Source organism: Lactuca serriola, chromosome 7 (genome assembly GCF_051521515.1).
Source record: "Lactuca serriola cultivar US96UC23 chromosome 7, Lser_US96UC23_V15, whole genome shotgun sequence".
NCBI lineage: Eukaryota > Viridiplantae > Streptophyta > Magnoliopsida > Asterales > Asteraceae > Lactuca > Lactuca serriola.
The window spans coordinates 91,815,073-91,832,885 of NC_136414.1; the positions used below are offsets into that span (position 1 = coordinate 91,815,073).

The following is a 17,813-nucleotide window of genomic DNA, read 5'->3' on the forward strand; positions in this document are numbered from 1 at the left end:
TATAAGTATAATGAAGTACAAAAGTAACTAAATGTTTTTCAAATTCCCAATCTTAGTTACTTAGGCAAAAGTGAATTGATGCAATTCCATGAAATTACACTTTGTGCCCTTGCGAAGACGTTAGTGGAGCGTGTGTGGTTTACCGGTACACTAAATGGTTCTAAGCAAAGGTAGCAAAGGGTGACTCAATGTTTTTCATAGTTCGGTGGAGCGTGTGTGGTTTACCGGCACATCGAATAGGTGACTGTAACATGTGAGGGCACCATGTAAGTTTGCATGGTTATTCACACCCGCTTTGTGATCCTCGGCATCCCAGTCACAAACAAGAGGGGCATATCGAGATTTAAACATGCCATTGAAATGTTCAATGAATCTCAAAGGATCTAGGAGTTTTCATAGATTTAAAACTTAAATTTCTTTTTCGTTTTTCATGGTGGAAATTAGTGAATCGTCATTCACTTACCTTCAAATATTCTGCAACTAGATTACGGCATCCCTTTTCTAAGTTGTAGAATATTGTGTTGGGTCCTAGCCTTAGTATCTCATTTGGGTGATTTACTAAGGACTCAATCAATCAACTAACTTGAATTTGTTTTCTCCCGTTTTGTAGATGTCAAAGTTCGACAACTATGGTCTTCTCAAATCCCGTGGAACAAGCATTCCACATGAAGATGATATTCCACGATTCGATCGAGGAACAAGAGATCATACTTCACTTCTTCCTCCTCCTCCTCCAACTATTCTCCCTAACCCACAAGTTCAAAGGCTTGAAAAGTTCAAGATCACTCAAGCCCTTTTGGCAAGTAAACATAAAGAAGGAAAGTCGGTGTGTGCACACGTCCTAGGGATGAAGTCACACATTGATAGGTTAAGAATGTTGAGATCCGTTGTCTGTGAGGAAATGGCTGTTGATTGGGTTCTTCAGTCACTTCCTAACTCATATAGTGAGTTCGTAAGAGAGTACTATATGATGAACTACGACGTGAACCTTATAGATCTCACTTATATGCTTGTTGCTGCTGAATCGGCAATGGTTTGGCGCAATAGAAAAGCAAAGTTGATTGGTGAATCTGCCTTCAAGACCTCTATGGATATAGACAATGGCAACGAAAGACATGCTATGATCGAAAAGTTTGATCATAAGAGAAAGGCAATGTCTGAAGTAGTTCCATTTCATGTTCCAAAAGAGTCGATTTGCTTTTATTGCCAAGAGAAAGGGCATTGGAGACGAAGCTGCCCCATTTACCTAAGAGATCTAAGAGATGGGAGAGTCAAAACGTATGGCTCTGCTTTAGGTAAAATCCATTGACTAACTCTTTTAAGCTCCTATTCTAGATTCTTAATACATAATGTGATAAGATTACAATTGATGTTTTGTAGGATCGAAGAAAAGAAAGGAAGCTTAAGGGAAGTAGTGAGCAGAATCTAACCGTGAAGAAATGGATTTCGATCGCATTACTTGAAGATTAGATTCCTGAGCTACTACTTAGAGTTAGAATTGAATAGAATTAGAAATATGTATTAGCATAGTTTTTCAATGAATTGCATTGTAAGGACAAATTTTTCCGCAATAAAATAAATTTTGGTTTTTATATTATTTATTTATCCTTGCAATGGCGTATATGAAAAAAAAATTGATGTTTGAATGTTTCTATTATTAGCAATAATGGATTTGGTTCTTATTATGTTATTTATGGAAACTCGAGAGTTTACCGAATAGGGAGAGTTTCTCATCGCCCAAGTTTCAATTGGACAGAAACTTGGAATCATGCAACTTGGTTGCACGATGAATAAGAAATCTCATATTTGGAAATTAGACTAATTCATTGACAAAGTGTCAAGTGAAGGACTTGGAGATCGAATACACAAAGTTGCGTGTTGATCAAGTCCACCATAAGAGTAACAAAGATATTTGTCATGATTTACTAAAGGTTTAGTAAATATGATTATACTTACAAGATTAAGTGTAATTCTAAATTAATTGAAAAAGTTTAAATCAATAGCAGAACGAATAAGAAGAATCATGTAGGCAGAAAGATAAAAGTTTCTCCATTCTAAGAAGAAGGGAGAGTAGCTTTTATACTTTATGATTAAGAACCATATCTCAATTGATCCTCTAAGTGAGTCTTAGTACAATTGTATGTATGAGAAGAGGAATCAAGAATTGAAGAAATGGTTAAATCAAGAAGTCAATCATACTTCGTTCCAAAACAAGTCTTAGAGTTAATATTGTGACATTGAGTGGAAAAGTATTAAGAAGGTTTATAACATTCATCAAATGTGGAAAGTTGTGATGTCTTGGATAAGACAAAGATCAACTAGGACCAATTTATGAAGTGTTTTAATAAAAGATACACTAACTCTTGAATATTTGTTTGTCAAGAAATGGTTATTGACAAGAGAATCTTAGATGTCAAGGAGTCAGTGGGAGTCTTATTGGTCTTGAAAGGTTTCAAGAACAAATCAAATAGACCTTATCGATCATCACTAGCACACGAGTTGAGGTTTACAACATATCGTGTTGACATTATTTTGTTTCTGTGTCGTTCCAATTGAGTTAATTATGCATGTGAGTCCTATGAGTTCTCATTAGAATGCATAAAAGGCAAGGACCTTGATCAATGGAAAATACATTGATAAGAAAAGGTAAGCTGCTTAACTACTTGGAAGACATGGTGGGCAGCTGTGCTACCATAAAAGCAAGAAATCGAGATCAAGAAAGTTCGATCCATGTGAGTTTGAATTTGTCGTAAACTTTGGTTTTGAAAAATTCACATGGATAGGAACAAATACACCGTTTAAATCTAAGTGTCATAAGATTTCCTCCTTCATGAAAATGATTGTGAGGAAATGCTTTCACTAAGAAAGATTTTAAGAAGATAGTGATTGTAAAATTGCATTCTCAAATTCGATTATGGTTACGGTATCCCTTTCCATGATTTGAATTGTGAGGTTTGGCAATTAGTCTTAATTGTTTAGACACACATATGAACTATCTAAGGCAAAGATGTATAAGTTCAAGAAGCCTTGATAAAAGATTATCAAAGCATTAAGTATTAGAAACATGGATTTAAGAAATTCAATAGGTATTGTTTTTTCTGAAAGTTAAGATGTTTATGAATACATGTCGAAGCTAGTGGGAGCATAAGTGTTATGTTTTTATAATAATCATCATGATAGTGGGAGCATAAATGTTATGATTGTATGATTATTAAGGCACGTATTGCAAGTTGGCAATATTAATTATAGAAAACAAGAGTTATACCTTGCAAAGTTGTAAGGGTTGTAAAATTGATTTGCTATAATTAAGGGAGAGAATATTATGCTTCATCTCAAATCTAAAGGATTAGGTTGAGAAATGTTAATAAATTTAGTCAAGGGTACATAGTGTGTTCTTAAAATTTCGATTATGATTACGGCATTCCTCTTCACAATTCGAATTTTGAGAACATAGCAAATAAAACATTATGCATCGTGTCCCATACGCTTCGGGTATAGGATCGATTGCAAATGCTTTAATGTTTGACCATTGTAAAATTGTCCAAATGTCTAGCGCATTTAGAGGGAAAAAGGACTAGAATCGGGTTTGACTAAAATAATTAAACAACTATCAAAGGACAATCCAAAGTTCGACGAGGATTGGTCGCTTGTGAGTAGTTGGAAGTATAGTATTGGAAAATATGGAAATGTTTCCATAAATGATGGACCATATCGACATTATTATGAATAGATAAGATTCTATTAAGAATGAGTTGTCATATGGAAAATATGGAAGCGTGTCCATATTGGGAATTGAATATTGAAAAATCTATGACTAGATTAGAAACTTTTATGCAAAAGGATGTTCAAAGGAATGTACTTTGAGTGAGAGACATCATATCTAAGGAATTGTCTTGTAACAATCTCCGATAGAGGACTTTGTAATATCTTTGGCAATAGTCTTTGTGACTTTGGTGCAGTGACATTACGAAAGGATAGTTGCATAGAATGTTAGAATCTAGCATATTCTATAAGTAGCAAGAATTTGATATTCTTTAACTTATGGAAAAAGGATTTGGAGTTGTGAAATGAGAATGATTGGAAATGTGTTTAATGTGATCTATTTCACAAAGTAAGAACCATAAGTAAACATTGTGTGCATGCTAGGAGCATGGGACAAGTGTTGTAATTCAAGTAAGAAGTTGATTACCCGAAACGACAAATAATGAGTAATCAATATGGTGATAAATAAAAGGCGTTTTATTTATACTCAAAGGTTTGAGGCCATATGGGATTAGTATTATTCTTGTGTTTCACATTTGCATGTTTTGACTTCCAGAATAATTGAGTTTATTAAGAATAATCGAATTATTCAAACGGGCCACAGTCGTTCATATGTTGGAAGTAGATATGAATGAAGACTGTCGTGAATTGGTGTGTGGATTGTCTAAAGAGCATTAGACATAAGCAAATGTTTGCTGCAACGTTCATGAGTGCTTATGAATATGAATTTGAGCATTGGATTAAACCCACGCTCACTTGGATCACTCCATGAATTGTATCACGAGTGATTGGTGAGACGATAACATCTTATATTCTTGAAACCAAGATGTGTGAGTTGTATCTTACAAATCGGTTGCACATTGATAATGTGTAAACGCACTAGTAACTTGGTGTTATAAAACATATTGTTGTGTGTGATTTGGTGAGTGAGTGCAAGCAAGCATTGTATCAAAGTTTATCCGTTCCTTTTATCCAAAGACGGATAAAAGCGATATCTTTGGGCCCCTCGATGATTTAGTGATGACAAACGTAAATGCTCGGCCGGGCTAGGGCTAATTTGATTTGTTCAATTAGTTAGTCGTCATAAATCGGAAATCGAGATATAGTACAAAGAGAATGATTAGAAATCATGTCTCATGATATCTAGAATGGAGGAATATATGATCCCTTATCTCAGGACACGCGTATCTGATAAGATCAGAGTTGACAACGGCTTTGGAAAGCTACGATTGCAGATCAGGATCTGAAGTCATACGCATAATAGTTATTAGACTTTCCAAGTGGGAGACTGTTGGATTAGTGTCTAAGTCCATAACTATTTTGGTATGTACTTGACCCGATGGTGCATGGTCCTTTTGGGTTGCCTTCACCAAAGCAACATGATAGGATGAATTATGGAGAGAAAGGATTAAATATGATTTATTAATATATTATGAGAATAATATATTAAAGGAGAAATCATATTGTTTAATTAATATTAGTCAATAATTAATTGGTAATTAGTTTTGTGATTAAAAGAGATTAATTAAACTTAAGGGACTGGAATTGTAATTATAAGATAATTGCAATTTGGGCCATGGATTGCCTTATATGAAGGAGTGGACGAATTCTATGGGGAAGCCCATAAGGAAATCGTCCAAGGCCTTAATTAAAGGAGTCTATGGGTTGCTTAGGGCTTAAGCATCCAAATTAGGGTTTCCTTGTTAGATAACCCTAATAGCCTTACTATATATATGACCCTTATGACCCAAAAACGTGGTGAAGCTTCTTGCTAGGGTTTTCACACGGTTTTGGCAGCCTCCATCCTCTCTCCTCTTCATCCTCTTGCTTATGGTGTTTGTGAGCCATTAGAGGAGTGACACTTGTGACTCTAAGCCTTCCAAAGTCAATTCAAGGAGGAATTGGGATTGTTCTTACTACATAACAATCAAGGTAACATCTTAAACCTAATTATATGTTAATATCGATTTCCATATGCTAGAATTAGGGTTTATAGTCTTGGATAACTTCATATACAATAGAGAAACCTAGATCCAAGCATTAGGGTTTGTATGAGCACATAGGATGTCTTATGACTAAAACTCATCATCAACAAACCCGGGCAATCCAACCAAAAGGTTTTTGTTCGGTGGCAATCCAACCGAGAGGTTGTGGTCCAGAAGAGGGTAATCCAACCGTGAGGTTGTGGGCCGAGGCAATCCAACTGGAAGGTTATGGGCCTGGGGTAATCCAACCAAGAGGTTGTGGACCCGGTGTATATTATTTGTGTATGTTTTGTTCTGTATGGTACTTTGGGGGAACTCACTAACCTTTGGCTTATAGTGTCAGTTTTATGTTTTAGGTACTTCAGATGATCGGGACAAGGCGAAGGTTTGATCGTGCACATCATCATGGATTTTTTATGAGATTATGATTTTGGGATACTCTGATTCATGTTTATGACTTTTGGAAACTATGATTTGTAAACGCTTATGGTTTTGGATTGGTTTCAAAAATGAAAAATTTTACCTCGATTTTTATGATGTTACATCATCTCTTGCGTCTCCTCTTCTTTCGATGACTGTACGGGCAGATTGTTCGGGGGAGCCCATGCTACCCCTAAAAAAATTAGCGAAATTTTTTGAGAATTTTTCTAGGGTGCTATCCCTTAAATTTTGTTCTGGGTCAGCCACCGAATGACTCATGTTCCAATGGATTTGATTTCCAACTTCATTAGCTATATTTGTGTTGTACATGCACTATGCAATAATCATCGTCAATTTAAGATTTATGAGTGTTAGGAAACTTTAGTTATTGATTGAAGATCAAGTGAACGCACTCTATTCTCTATATCTCCCATTGATTTTCTTCTAAAGATAATTTTTTTTTCAATTTGTGTGTGAGTAGGTGGAATTATTGTTGCTGGTTCAAGATGCTTGCCATCTTTCAATCATATAAATACTGGTTAAAAATCTAAAAAATCTCCAATACAGCAATACTACTAAATCCCAACAAAGGCAAATCGTCTTTTTTTTCTTCCTCCCTTTACTAAATGGTATTTGAATGTGCTTTTGATTTGATAATATTGGGGGTTATATCGGTATATCATTAATTATATTGTGATCATTATATATATATATATATATATATATATATATATAGAGAGAGAGAGAGAGAGAGAGAGGTGGGTTCAATTGAGAAAATAAAAAAGGTTGAGAATGGGGGAATCATTCTCAGCCACTCATTTAATTAGCCTCTAAACATAAAGGACACGATGGCAAACTTGTAAATATGATATAATAGCCTTCAATCACAAATACGAACGGTTGAAATTCATTCGTTTTTTGCTCTTTCAATCGAACCTTCAATTCTGTTTGAATACGAACATATCTTCAATATCTACGATTAATTATACTCCCAACATCATTAGAACAACATCATCGATAATCAACAAAAAATTCAATTCGTATCATTCATTCAACATCGTTCATCAAATAAAACATCGAAATTAAGGTTAAAAAAAGATCAAATCATTTTTTGTTTGATATTTTCATATATTTCTCCACCAATCTACTATTTTTTAAGATTTAAGTAGTCAAAGTATCATATTTATCACATTTTAAAAAAAGTTAACTTGTATGCACTCCAACTGTTTGATGAAATTCACAAACTAAATTACCACGTTATATTCACATATGAATCTGTTTTCTCACCTGAATCAATATGTGATTATTAAAACAAAAAACAAATATGCAAGTCTGTATGTTATTCATATGTGAATAATATATAAAAATTATATATATTTCTGAAAACACATTGTAATATTCATATATGAATATACTGTGCAATATTCACATATGAATATATCAACTATTATTCATAAGTGAATATACGATCTAATATTCACAGGTGAATATACTATGTACTATTCTCATGTGATATATCATGTAATACTATATAATATTCACGTATGAAAATATCATATAATATTTATAAGTGAATATACCATCTAATATTCACAAGTGAATATACTATGTAATATTCACAAGTGAATGCATCGTCTAATATTTAAATATAAATATATTATGTTTAGTATATGCTATATTCATATATGAATGATAGTTAAATTGTAAAAAAAAAATTAATCATAGTTTTTATTAATAAGCGAATAACGAATGTACTTTAGTAAAAATCAGATTCGTTTTTATTCACTTATGAATAACGATAGCTGAAAATAAAAAAAAAAAATATGTTTTTGTATATATTAAAGTAATGCTTAGCATAGTTTAAGAAACATGTTTTGTTGAAAAACACATGTGCATTCCTTTCCCATTTCCACCGGTACGTTGGAGACTGTTGCGGCAAAAATAAATGATTGGCTGAGAATGATTTCCCCATTCTCAACCTTTTTTTTCTCAATTGAACCCTCCTCTCTCTCTCTCTCTCTCTCTCTCTCTATATATATATATATATATATATATATATATATATATATATATATATATATATATATATATATATATAGGGAAGAGTTCAATTGAGAAAAAAAAAGGTTGAGAATGGGGGAATCATTCTCAGTCATTCATTTATTTTTGCCGCAAAAACCTTCGTTGTATCAATAGAAATGGGAAATGAATAGACATGTGTTTTCCAACAAAATATATTTCCTTAAACTATGCTAATCATTACCTTAATATATACAAAAACATAGTTTTTTTTTCATTTTCTTTAATTTTTAGAAGCTATTTTTATCAAAAAAATGATTTTAAATATACCAAAATTCATGATATTTTATTCTCTGCAAATAGACATCCATATTGATATAGTTTTAAGATAAAATAAAAAAAAATTATATTTTCAGCTATCGTTATTCATAAATGAATAAATATGCATCAGGTTTTATTATAGTACATTCGTTATTCACTTATAATTAAAAAGTATATATTTTTTTTTACAATTTAAGTATCATTCATATATGAATATAGCGTATAATAAACATAGTATATTCATATTTAAATATTAGACGATGTATTCACTTGTGAATATTAGATGGTATATTCACTTATGAATATTAAATGATATTTCATATGTGAATATTACTTAGTATTACATGGTATATCACATGTGAATATTACATACTATATTCACTTGTGAATATTAGATGATATATTCAGTTATGAATATTACACAGTATATTCACAGATGAATATTACAAGGTATATTCACTTGTGAATATATTCACTTAAGAATATTAGAAGGTATTTTGACAAATATATATAATTTTCATATGTTATTCACATATGAATAACATACAGACTTGAATATTTGTTTTGTGTTTTTAATAATCATATACTGATTCAGGTGAGAAAACATATTCATATGTGAATATAACATGGTAATTTAGTTTATGCATTTCATCAAACAATTGGATTGCATACAAGTTAACTATTTTATAAATGTTAAAAACATCAAGTTATCAATTCCAAATCATCATATACTTCCGATTTCGACTTCAGATGCGACATCCTATGTCTGATCGATTTCTCATTTTGATTTTGATTTCTGAAAATCCGATTTGGAACCTGTGAGTACCGATTTCGAGTCCTTCAATGTCGACTGTGACTGCGAGTCTAGAACTTCGATTCCAATTTCATGAATAGCGAAGAAATTTCGATTCCAACTTATTTCGTTTGCGAATCTGGGAAATTCCAGTTCCAAATCCGTTATGAACTTTAACAAATGCTTGCAAGCTATGAACATTCGGAGTATTCAACAAAGAAATCGATGAAATTGATGAATTTGGGTTGCGATCTGTCTTGAACGGCGAACCTCCCAATTACGAATATCGATGATTGATTAACACTAGATGACATTGATGATGGTTTAGTTGAAGAAATCTGGATGATTGTTGAATGTTATAGGAGAAATTTTGATGATGAACGAACTGTTATCGAATTCTCTATAGTTACGTATTTGAGATTGAAGGTTATTAACATATTTACAAGTTTGCCACCGTGTCTTTTTTATGCTTAGATTAAATGAGTGGCTGAGAATGATTCCCCCATTCTCAACCTTTTTTATTTTCTCAATTGAACCCACCTCTACACACACACACACACACACACATATATATATATATATATATATATATATATATATATATATATATATATATATATTCAAAATAGATAATTTGAGCCAATAATTTGTTAAGGGGTATTTGGTAAATGACACATAAACATGTGAAAAGCCAAAAAATCAAGACCTTTTTGTTTATTATTCTCTTGTTGGCGCTGATGTGGGTTTGTGAAAATAAAAAACACAAGTTGAATAACCAATTCATAGGATCATGATGCACCCGTGAAATATAAGCAAATGTTGTTAGATTTTCAACATTTCGTTGTTGATATTAAACTATCCAAAGTATTAAATCTATTTGTTCATATTATGTTTGTAGAAGGCACAATCACATACTCAAAAGAACATGCATAGAGTTTAAATCCATTATTGAGAAGTTTCGGGCACTTGATAAATTGTTTTGCTCTAAGGCGGTTTCTCGAATTACAAATGAAGCAAGAGATTCTTTAAATGATGCGGCTAAAGGCGATCCCACATTGAACTTAAGGGTATCCATGGACATCCCTACTTTTTGAACTTCATCTACAAATTATCTGGTCACCTATGATGGACACATGTGGTAACTTATGATGGACATGTGCGAGTGATATAAAAAGAAAAGATGGATGTAAAATGAGTACTATGATTATAGTAACAGTGTTGTAAAACTCTGTCAACTCGGGCGAGTACTCGGACTCAGCCTCTTACTGAGCCGAGTTAAGCTAACTCGGCCAAATAACTTGGAAATTGGTCAAAGTCAGTAAAACTCGGACCAAATCGGTCAACTCAATGAGAGTACTATGTCAACTCGATCAAACTCGGTCAAAGGGTCAAAATTGTCTTCAAAAGAGAAAAAATCAAGGATTTCAAGATTAATATGTATAATACACTTAATGATTTACTATTTAACACATACATGTGATTATTACGATATATATATATATATATATATATATATATATATATATATATATTAAATTTTAAGTAATTATTCACGAAGTGAGCCCATTATGTGTATTTCAGTTTTTGTGTCTTAACATGTGTCTAATTTTGATATATATTTCAATCAACTTATCATTATAACTTATGATTTTGACATATATAATTTTCTTAAATGTTTTTATGAAATTGTGTGAGATATTAATGAGAATATATTTAAATGATCAAGAATATTGAAGCTTTATGTTTCAATGGCAGATACACCTATAATTGTAAGCAAAATAGTTTAAATGAGTATATTTTAGGGTTAGGTGAAAGAAATAATAAATACTTTCACAGAATAACATCTTACTTCTATTTTTTCCCATTAGACATTGTATTCTACCCAAAATTAGAGTGATTACTGACTTGTTAGTACCTTTGCAATGTGAAATTTGATATACTTGATTGGGTTAAATGCAAGAAATAACAATGTAGTTTCTTAAACTTAGTTATTACATTGGACTTTGAAATACTCTCTCTGAAAAATGAATGTTGTTTTTTAACCATTCGTAAAAGATTATTACCCTTCCAAGTTGTTTTATAAAAATATTAACAAAGAAAGTAGGTAATTTGTGAACTTATGGTATAGTATGATTACATTTCAATAGGAGGCTTCCGATTGATTTTAAGACACAATGCAAAATATAAAAATGGGGCCATATATATATATATATATATATATATATATATATATATATATATATATATATATATATATATATATATGGGCCCATGTATTACATGAGTTAACTTAAAAGTCAAAATATTTGGGAACTTCGAATTTATAAGAAAAAAAATATATATAATAAATTATTATAATGAAAATGTTTTTTATCTTTTAAATTTAAACAAATAATTTAAATAAATGAAAGAATTAATGAGCTTTAATTTTAGGAATTTTGAAATTAAAAGGTAAGTTTATTAATAAAATTAATATCTATTTTTTGCTACATTTATTGCAATTGTTAAATTAAATTATTATGTGTAATTTAATAAAATATAAAAAAAACTCATAAAATGAGATGTGGAAAAAAAATTAAATCAAAGTTACCACAAAATACATTTGAGAAATTGAATGAAAGTTTGACAAGTAGCAAAAAAAAACATTAATTTATTAGAGAATATATATGTGTATATATATATATATATATATATATATATATATATATATATATATATATATCTTTATCTTTATTACTTATTATGCAAATTTGATCAAATGCTGAAAATTAAGAGGTACAAATCATTAGTACATCATGTACAATGACTTTATGCATTAAAAGAATATTGAATTTTATCCGGTCAACATTTATGAAAAAAGTCAAATAAGATGATGATAAGATTTTGAATTGGTCAAAGTTTGACCAAGTGTTCCTCATATCCAATTGAATCGGTAAATACTAAATCTTATCCGGTCAACATTTATGAAAAAGTAAAATAAGATGACGATAAGATTTTGAATGGGTCAAACATTGACCAAGTGTTCCTCATATCCAATTGAATCGGTAAATACTAAATCTTATCCGGTCAACATTAATGAAAAAGTCAAATAAGATGATGATAAGATTTTGAATGGGTCAAAGTTTGACCAAATGTTCTTGATATCCATTTGAATCGGTCTAATACGATGTACACGTTATAAAACATTTCATATAAACTGGAAGAGACACATTGATCTAGCATTCATCTATCATGAATGTCTAGTCATTGACCGCAAAACCTTGGTTCTCTCTCATACTCGCTGTCTCCTCCTTTGGTTTTTCTTTCTACTAAAATCGAATGAGCCAAAAATGTCTTACGTTTAATCCTAGCCCAGGTATAAGAAATCTCTATTTGTTCGTCATTTTGTTTAACAAATTTTTTATGTCATTTTGTTGATCCGCACTTGTTGCTTTGCGCGGGTAAACGGCTAGTATATATATATATATATATATATATATATATATATATATATATATATATATATATATATATATATATATATATATAAGCAAAATTTGTTCATACGACGATAACTCGATAAATATTATAAAGACAAAAAATAATAATAATACAGTTAGTTAAATGAATTGCAAGACTCTCATAGCATTATTCAGTTATTTAGAATATTTTTGTTAGTGTGTTACATTCGATAACCAACTATAACAATTAGAATATAAAATGAGACGACGTTAGATGTAGAAATTATGAATAGTAAAATACTTAATTGTTAAATTTCAGTTAACAATAAAGAAGTAGAGCGAGCGTGCAATATAAACGAGAGATGAAATCCAGTGTAAGAAAACCAATAAACAAAAAATATCGTTTGAGCTTTACCGTTGCTGTAAATTTGGAAGTTTGAAATTAAAACAAAACGTAAGTTCTTGTTTACTGTAAATTTTAAACCCATTTTTTCAAAATGGGAGTTATTGCAGATAGCGTTAGCTATTGAAATTGAAAAATACATAGGTCTTTGTCTTTTTGATTATTGGATTGTCGATTGCTAGATTATGAATTTAATCATATGTAAAATTGGACCCCTCTACGACATGGGTCATGTGTGATCACACACCCTCAAAAACGTCCGTGCATTTCAATTAATTGATTGTCATGAAATCATCGTAAAACATCCAATTCTATTGTTACAAAAACCAAGAAGAATAGTAAAAGTTGAACTTCCACCAACGCAATTCAAATAACTTACAGATATGAGAATATGAGATTAGAGATATTGATCAAATATCAAACTATATAAATCCACCCATAAATATTTTTTAGTGTTTATGTTCTACTTGTAAAACGGTAAACATCTCTGGTTTAAACTTTAAAGCAACACATCACCTATCTTACTCGTGAATTACCACCCCTTCATTTTTATATAAAATAATAATGATATATTAAATAAAATTACAAAAAAGATACTAACGACAGTAAAATTTTATGGATAAATTATTAGTCAAGTTTCAACCCATTGCCATTTTAACAAATACTTTTTGATTTATCTTACAATGCAATAAGATTTCCACCTCTATGTCGATAAGTTTAACCCCGCAGATCATTTTTTTATAACGAAGTTGAATTACAATAACACCCTCGTTTACCTCTTTCATCTTTTTCATATTCTCGAATCAGACAAACAAAGATAAAATATAAATTATAAAATTAAAAACACCAAGAAAAACCATCACATGTAAATTTCAATTTTAATCTTCACTAGGCTTCTAGAATTCAAATTATTCACATTTTCACTTCCCACTTGTTCCATACCACATCAACTCTATTTTACTGGTCAAAAGGTTTATAAGCATAAGCATTGCATAGGAGTCAAGTATAGCTCACTAAATTAAGTCATATCCCCACTAAGTCATTAAGTCAAAAAAAAAAAAAAAAAAAGTAGTTACAAAATTAATGGGTAAGTAGCATTTCCTAGTAGCAACCCTCATCTGCAACAAAAAAAATTACAAAATCAGCACAAATATACCAAAATTTGTGAATATGAAGTGGGAGTCGTTAAAAGGGTTTGGACTTCACGAGACAAACTTTCTAGGGCTATTTTTTATAATGAGGGCATTTGTGTCTTTTCACAAACAAGATGCCAAAAGCGGATCTTGTCCCACCTTTTTAGATGGAATAAAAAAAGTACAATTTGTCTTATTGACATAAGTCTCAGTCTTGTGACTTTATGTAAGAAATGAGGCCATAGTGCATATAGAGTAGTTTGAATGATTTAGCATACCATCAGCATGATCATCATTCATGTTGAAATCATCTTCATCATCATCATAATCCCGGCCCTATGAATCCCATGAATTTAAAATAAATAATCACAAAATCTTTATTTTTAAGGAGTTTCAATTAAAATATGGATTGTGCTCCTTGTGGACACTAGGCTGTTACGTCAATTGTCAGCCACCTAGTGGGGCCCACTGTGTATCTGGTTCACATCTGACATGATGGTTCTTGGGTCAGAACAGTTTGTTCCCCCTTTTTGAATAGGACAAAAAGTAGCATCTTTTGTCCAATAAAAAAAAAAAAAAAAAAAAAAAAAAAAAGTAAAATTTATATATACAAGTGCATAATCATCTTGGCTGTCATCTTCTTCTTCTTCCATATTTTCAATGTCTTCATCCTCTTCTTCATCGTCTTTCTTTTCCTCATCTTCATTCTAAACAACAAAAATACCAATCTACTTTCATTTATTCCAGCATTATATTGTAGCATCATAACTTCATTTCTTTTTATTTTGATGATATTGGTATAATTTATTAGATTTTTAAAGTAGAATGTTGTTGTAATAAACAAATATTGAATGTGATAAAAGAAAAGTAAGTACCTGAGGCCTCAGGTCAAGCTTCTCAAATAAATCCAATCTCTGTAGGTCTGCCAAAAAGAATATTATAATTATATTAACAAATAAAAGATATTTTAAGAAGTGAAATGAATTAAAAACCTGACTGTAGATCCCATTGGGTCTTTTTCTTCTTCATAGGCCTCACATTCTTTCCAACTGTTTGAAAAAAAATAAAAAATCAATAAAGTATGTTGGTTGTGTTAAATAGATTAAGGTATAGAATGTGAAACAATATATTTTTATGCTTAAATAATTATATATATTTAAGGAATCATAGAACAAATTACAAAATCTCATGTCTGTTTGATTGAATGGAATGAAATGGATATGATAATGGTAATGGAATGAATTCTCATATGAATGTCTTATAATATATGTAAATAAAATGCTTATTTCAACTCTACTCTATATATTATTTAATTAATGAACTCTTGATTTAAACAAAAAAAAATGAACATAATAAAAAAAACTCGTATAAGAATATAATAAAAATATAATTTTCGGGTAATAGGGTTAATAATCTCATAAAAGAGTAAAAGACCTTATATTTTGTGTTTTTTTCAGGTTAAACCTCAACTTTATTTTTTTTTCATGAAAAAGACCTTGTATTTTTTCATTTTTTCCAATCTGGCCCTTTTAGTCATTTTTCTCCAAACAGAGTTGTAAAATGTGAGGGTTTTCTCAGGAAAAACTAAAAAAGTTGAGGAGTTATTTGGAAACATTTAGAAGGTTGAGGATTTTTTCGGAAAAAAAAAGTTGAGGGTTTTTTGGTAAAAAAATGAAAAAATATAAGGTCTTTTCATGAGCAAAAGAAGATAAGGTTTAATCCGGAAAAAAAAAAAAAAAAAACAAAGTATAAGGTCTTTTATGAGAAATTGTAATTTAATTAAACTCATAATCTTTTCTTAAAAAGGATGTATCTCATAAAAAATTACATAGATAAAAATGGGGTTATTATATCGTCTTCATTTAAAGAAAACACCCATAGGATAAGGAATGAAAATTAACATAACAGAAGAAAGGAATCACATTCCTTCAAGAATGGCTGATTCCATTCCATGAATGGAATCAACCATTCCATTCTTTTTACTTACCTAGTTCTGCTGGAACATAGTCTATAGTCAGCATCATATAGTCTGAAAGTGGAGGCCTTCTATTAATACTTTCTGCCACCACAATTTCCACATAAAAAAAAATCAAAAACATTATCATATCATATCATATAAAAGATAACAGAAGAAGTTTTGAAACTTAATGGACATATGCAATTTAAAGATAGAATGGAATGCTTACTTTTACCACTTTCACTCAGATCCTCCAAATAATAAGGAGATGAATTCCAAAATTTTTTCAGATTATCAGCTGATGATACTAAAGTCCAGTAATCGTCTTTTTTTTGCTTAAGATTGACATCAGGGAGGTCTGTGATTTCCTGCAAGAAAGAAATTGTTTGCATTACAACTATGGCACACCAAAGAATAGAAGATCATAAGATCTCTTTCTATAAGTTCTTCAAGGTTTATACCAATATGTCAAAAAGAGAACTAAACTAGAAATATAATCAAATATTAGTATAAAAAAGAAGAAACAAAACTTTAACTTACAGGAAATACTTCGTACTTCTCTTCTTTTGCAAAACGAACAAAACCACCACCAAAACCACCTCGCCCACGTCCCCTTCCTCTCCACGACATCTCTACAATATGTTCTTAATCATGTAAGTGGCAAGAATAATTAGAAACATTTACATGACAACTGATCGAATGTCAAAACAGACAGGAAACTCATAGTCTCAGGACTGTCATTAGAAGTTACAAACTACAAGGTCACAAACAAATAAGAAATCAGTGAACTACATGATCAATTTGATCATATATATCAAATAAAGAGTGAATTCATACAAATCCAGTCATCTACATGATCAATTTTACGAAGTAAAGAGTGAACACATACAAAATCAGTCAAATATATGATCAGTTTGATCAATTTTATCAAATAAAGAATGTAGCAGTGAACTCATACAAAATCGGAAACTTAAAAGAAAACCTGAGACTAAATGGCCGAGTCGAGATGGAGATGGAAATGGAGCAGTGGGATTCGCCCTTTCGCCGGAGATAGATTCGTGGAGGCCGGAGATGTCGCCGGAGGTGAGTCGTCAAGGGTGGAGGGTCGGTGATCAAAGAAGTCGGGAAGACGTGAGGCTATTTTGAGCACCGTAAACCACTAAACCCTAACGAAAAGTGTCTTGGCCTAACGCATCACGTGTTTAAAAAGCCTCTCCTAATAGATCTATTCATAGCGATTATTAAAAAAGAAATAAATGAACATATTCTCCAAATAAATCTATTTATACCAATTAAGAAAGAAATAAATAAAGATATATGGACAATACGTAGAGTTTATGACTTATTAAGGTAATTAACTTTTCGATTTGTTTATATTTGGGTAACTATTTTTTTCTTACACATCTGGATAACGAACTTTTTGGAAATGTTCACATATGACTAGGATTGTTCACTATTTGGATAAAACCGAATTGTCTAATTGGACAATTTGGATCAGGCTATTTGGTTCAGATATTCAGATTTTTGGATTGGTTTTCAGCAAAACCGAATTATTATTTTGGATTTCGGATTGATTTTGG

The 17,813-nt window shown here is 30.8% G+C and overlaps 1 protein-coding gene across 2 annotated transcripts; it reads right to left on the bottom strand.

Moving 5' to 3' along the window:
- Positions 1-14,009: 14,009 nt before the first annotated feature.
- On the bottom strand, positions 14,010-17,428 carry LOC145063669 (uncharacterized). Of its 2 annotated transcripts, none has more exons than XM_079011263.1 (9): positions 17,216-17,428; positions 16,774-16,865; positions 16,463-16,601; positions 16,264-16,335; positions 15,269-15,325; positions 15,152-15,198; positions 14,888-14,983; positions 14,555-14,612; positions 14,010-14,261 (listed from the first exon to the last, which is right to left on the bottom strand). In XM_079011263.1, the coding sequence occupies exons 2-9, from the start codon at positions 16,861-16,863 to the stop codon at positions 14,245-14,247; spliced, it is 576 nt and encodes a 191-aa protein (XP_078867389.1). In that variant the 5' UTR covers positions 16,864-16,865; positions 17,216-17,428; the 3' UTR covers positions 14,010-14,244. The 2 variants fall into 2 exon arrangements, with proteins under 2 accessions (XP_078867389.1, XP_078867390.1); XM_079011264.1 differs by having other exon boundaries at positions 16,774-16,877.
- Positions 17,429-17,813: the final 385 nt, after the last annotated feature.

Coding starts and splice junctions, on each gene's coding strand:
- LOC145063669 (XM_079011263.1), bottom strand. CDS start 16,863: ATGTCGTGGAGAGGAAGGGGACGTGGGCGAGGTGGTTTTGGTGGTGGT. Junction 16,602..16,773: donor AGAAGTACGAAGTATTTCCT/GTAAGTTAAAGT, acceptor TCTTTCTTGCAG/GAAATCACAGACCTCCCTGA. Junction 14,984..15,151: donor AGCTTGACCTGAGGCCTCAG/GTACTTACTTTT, acceptor TTTGTTGTTTAG/AATGAAGATGAGGAAAAGAA.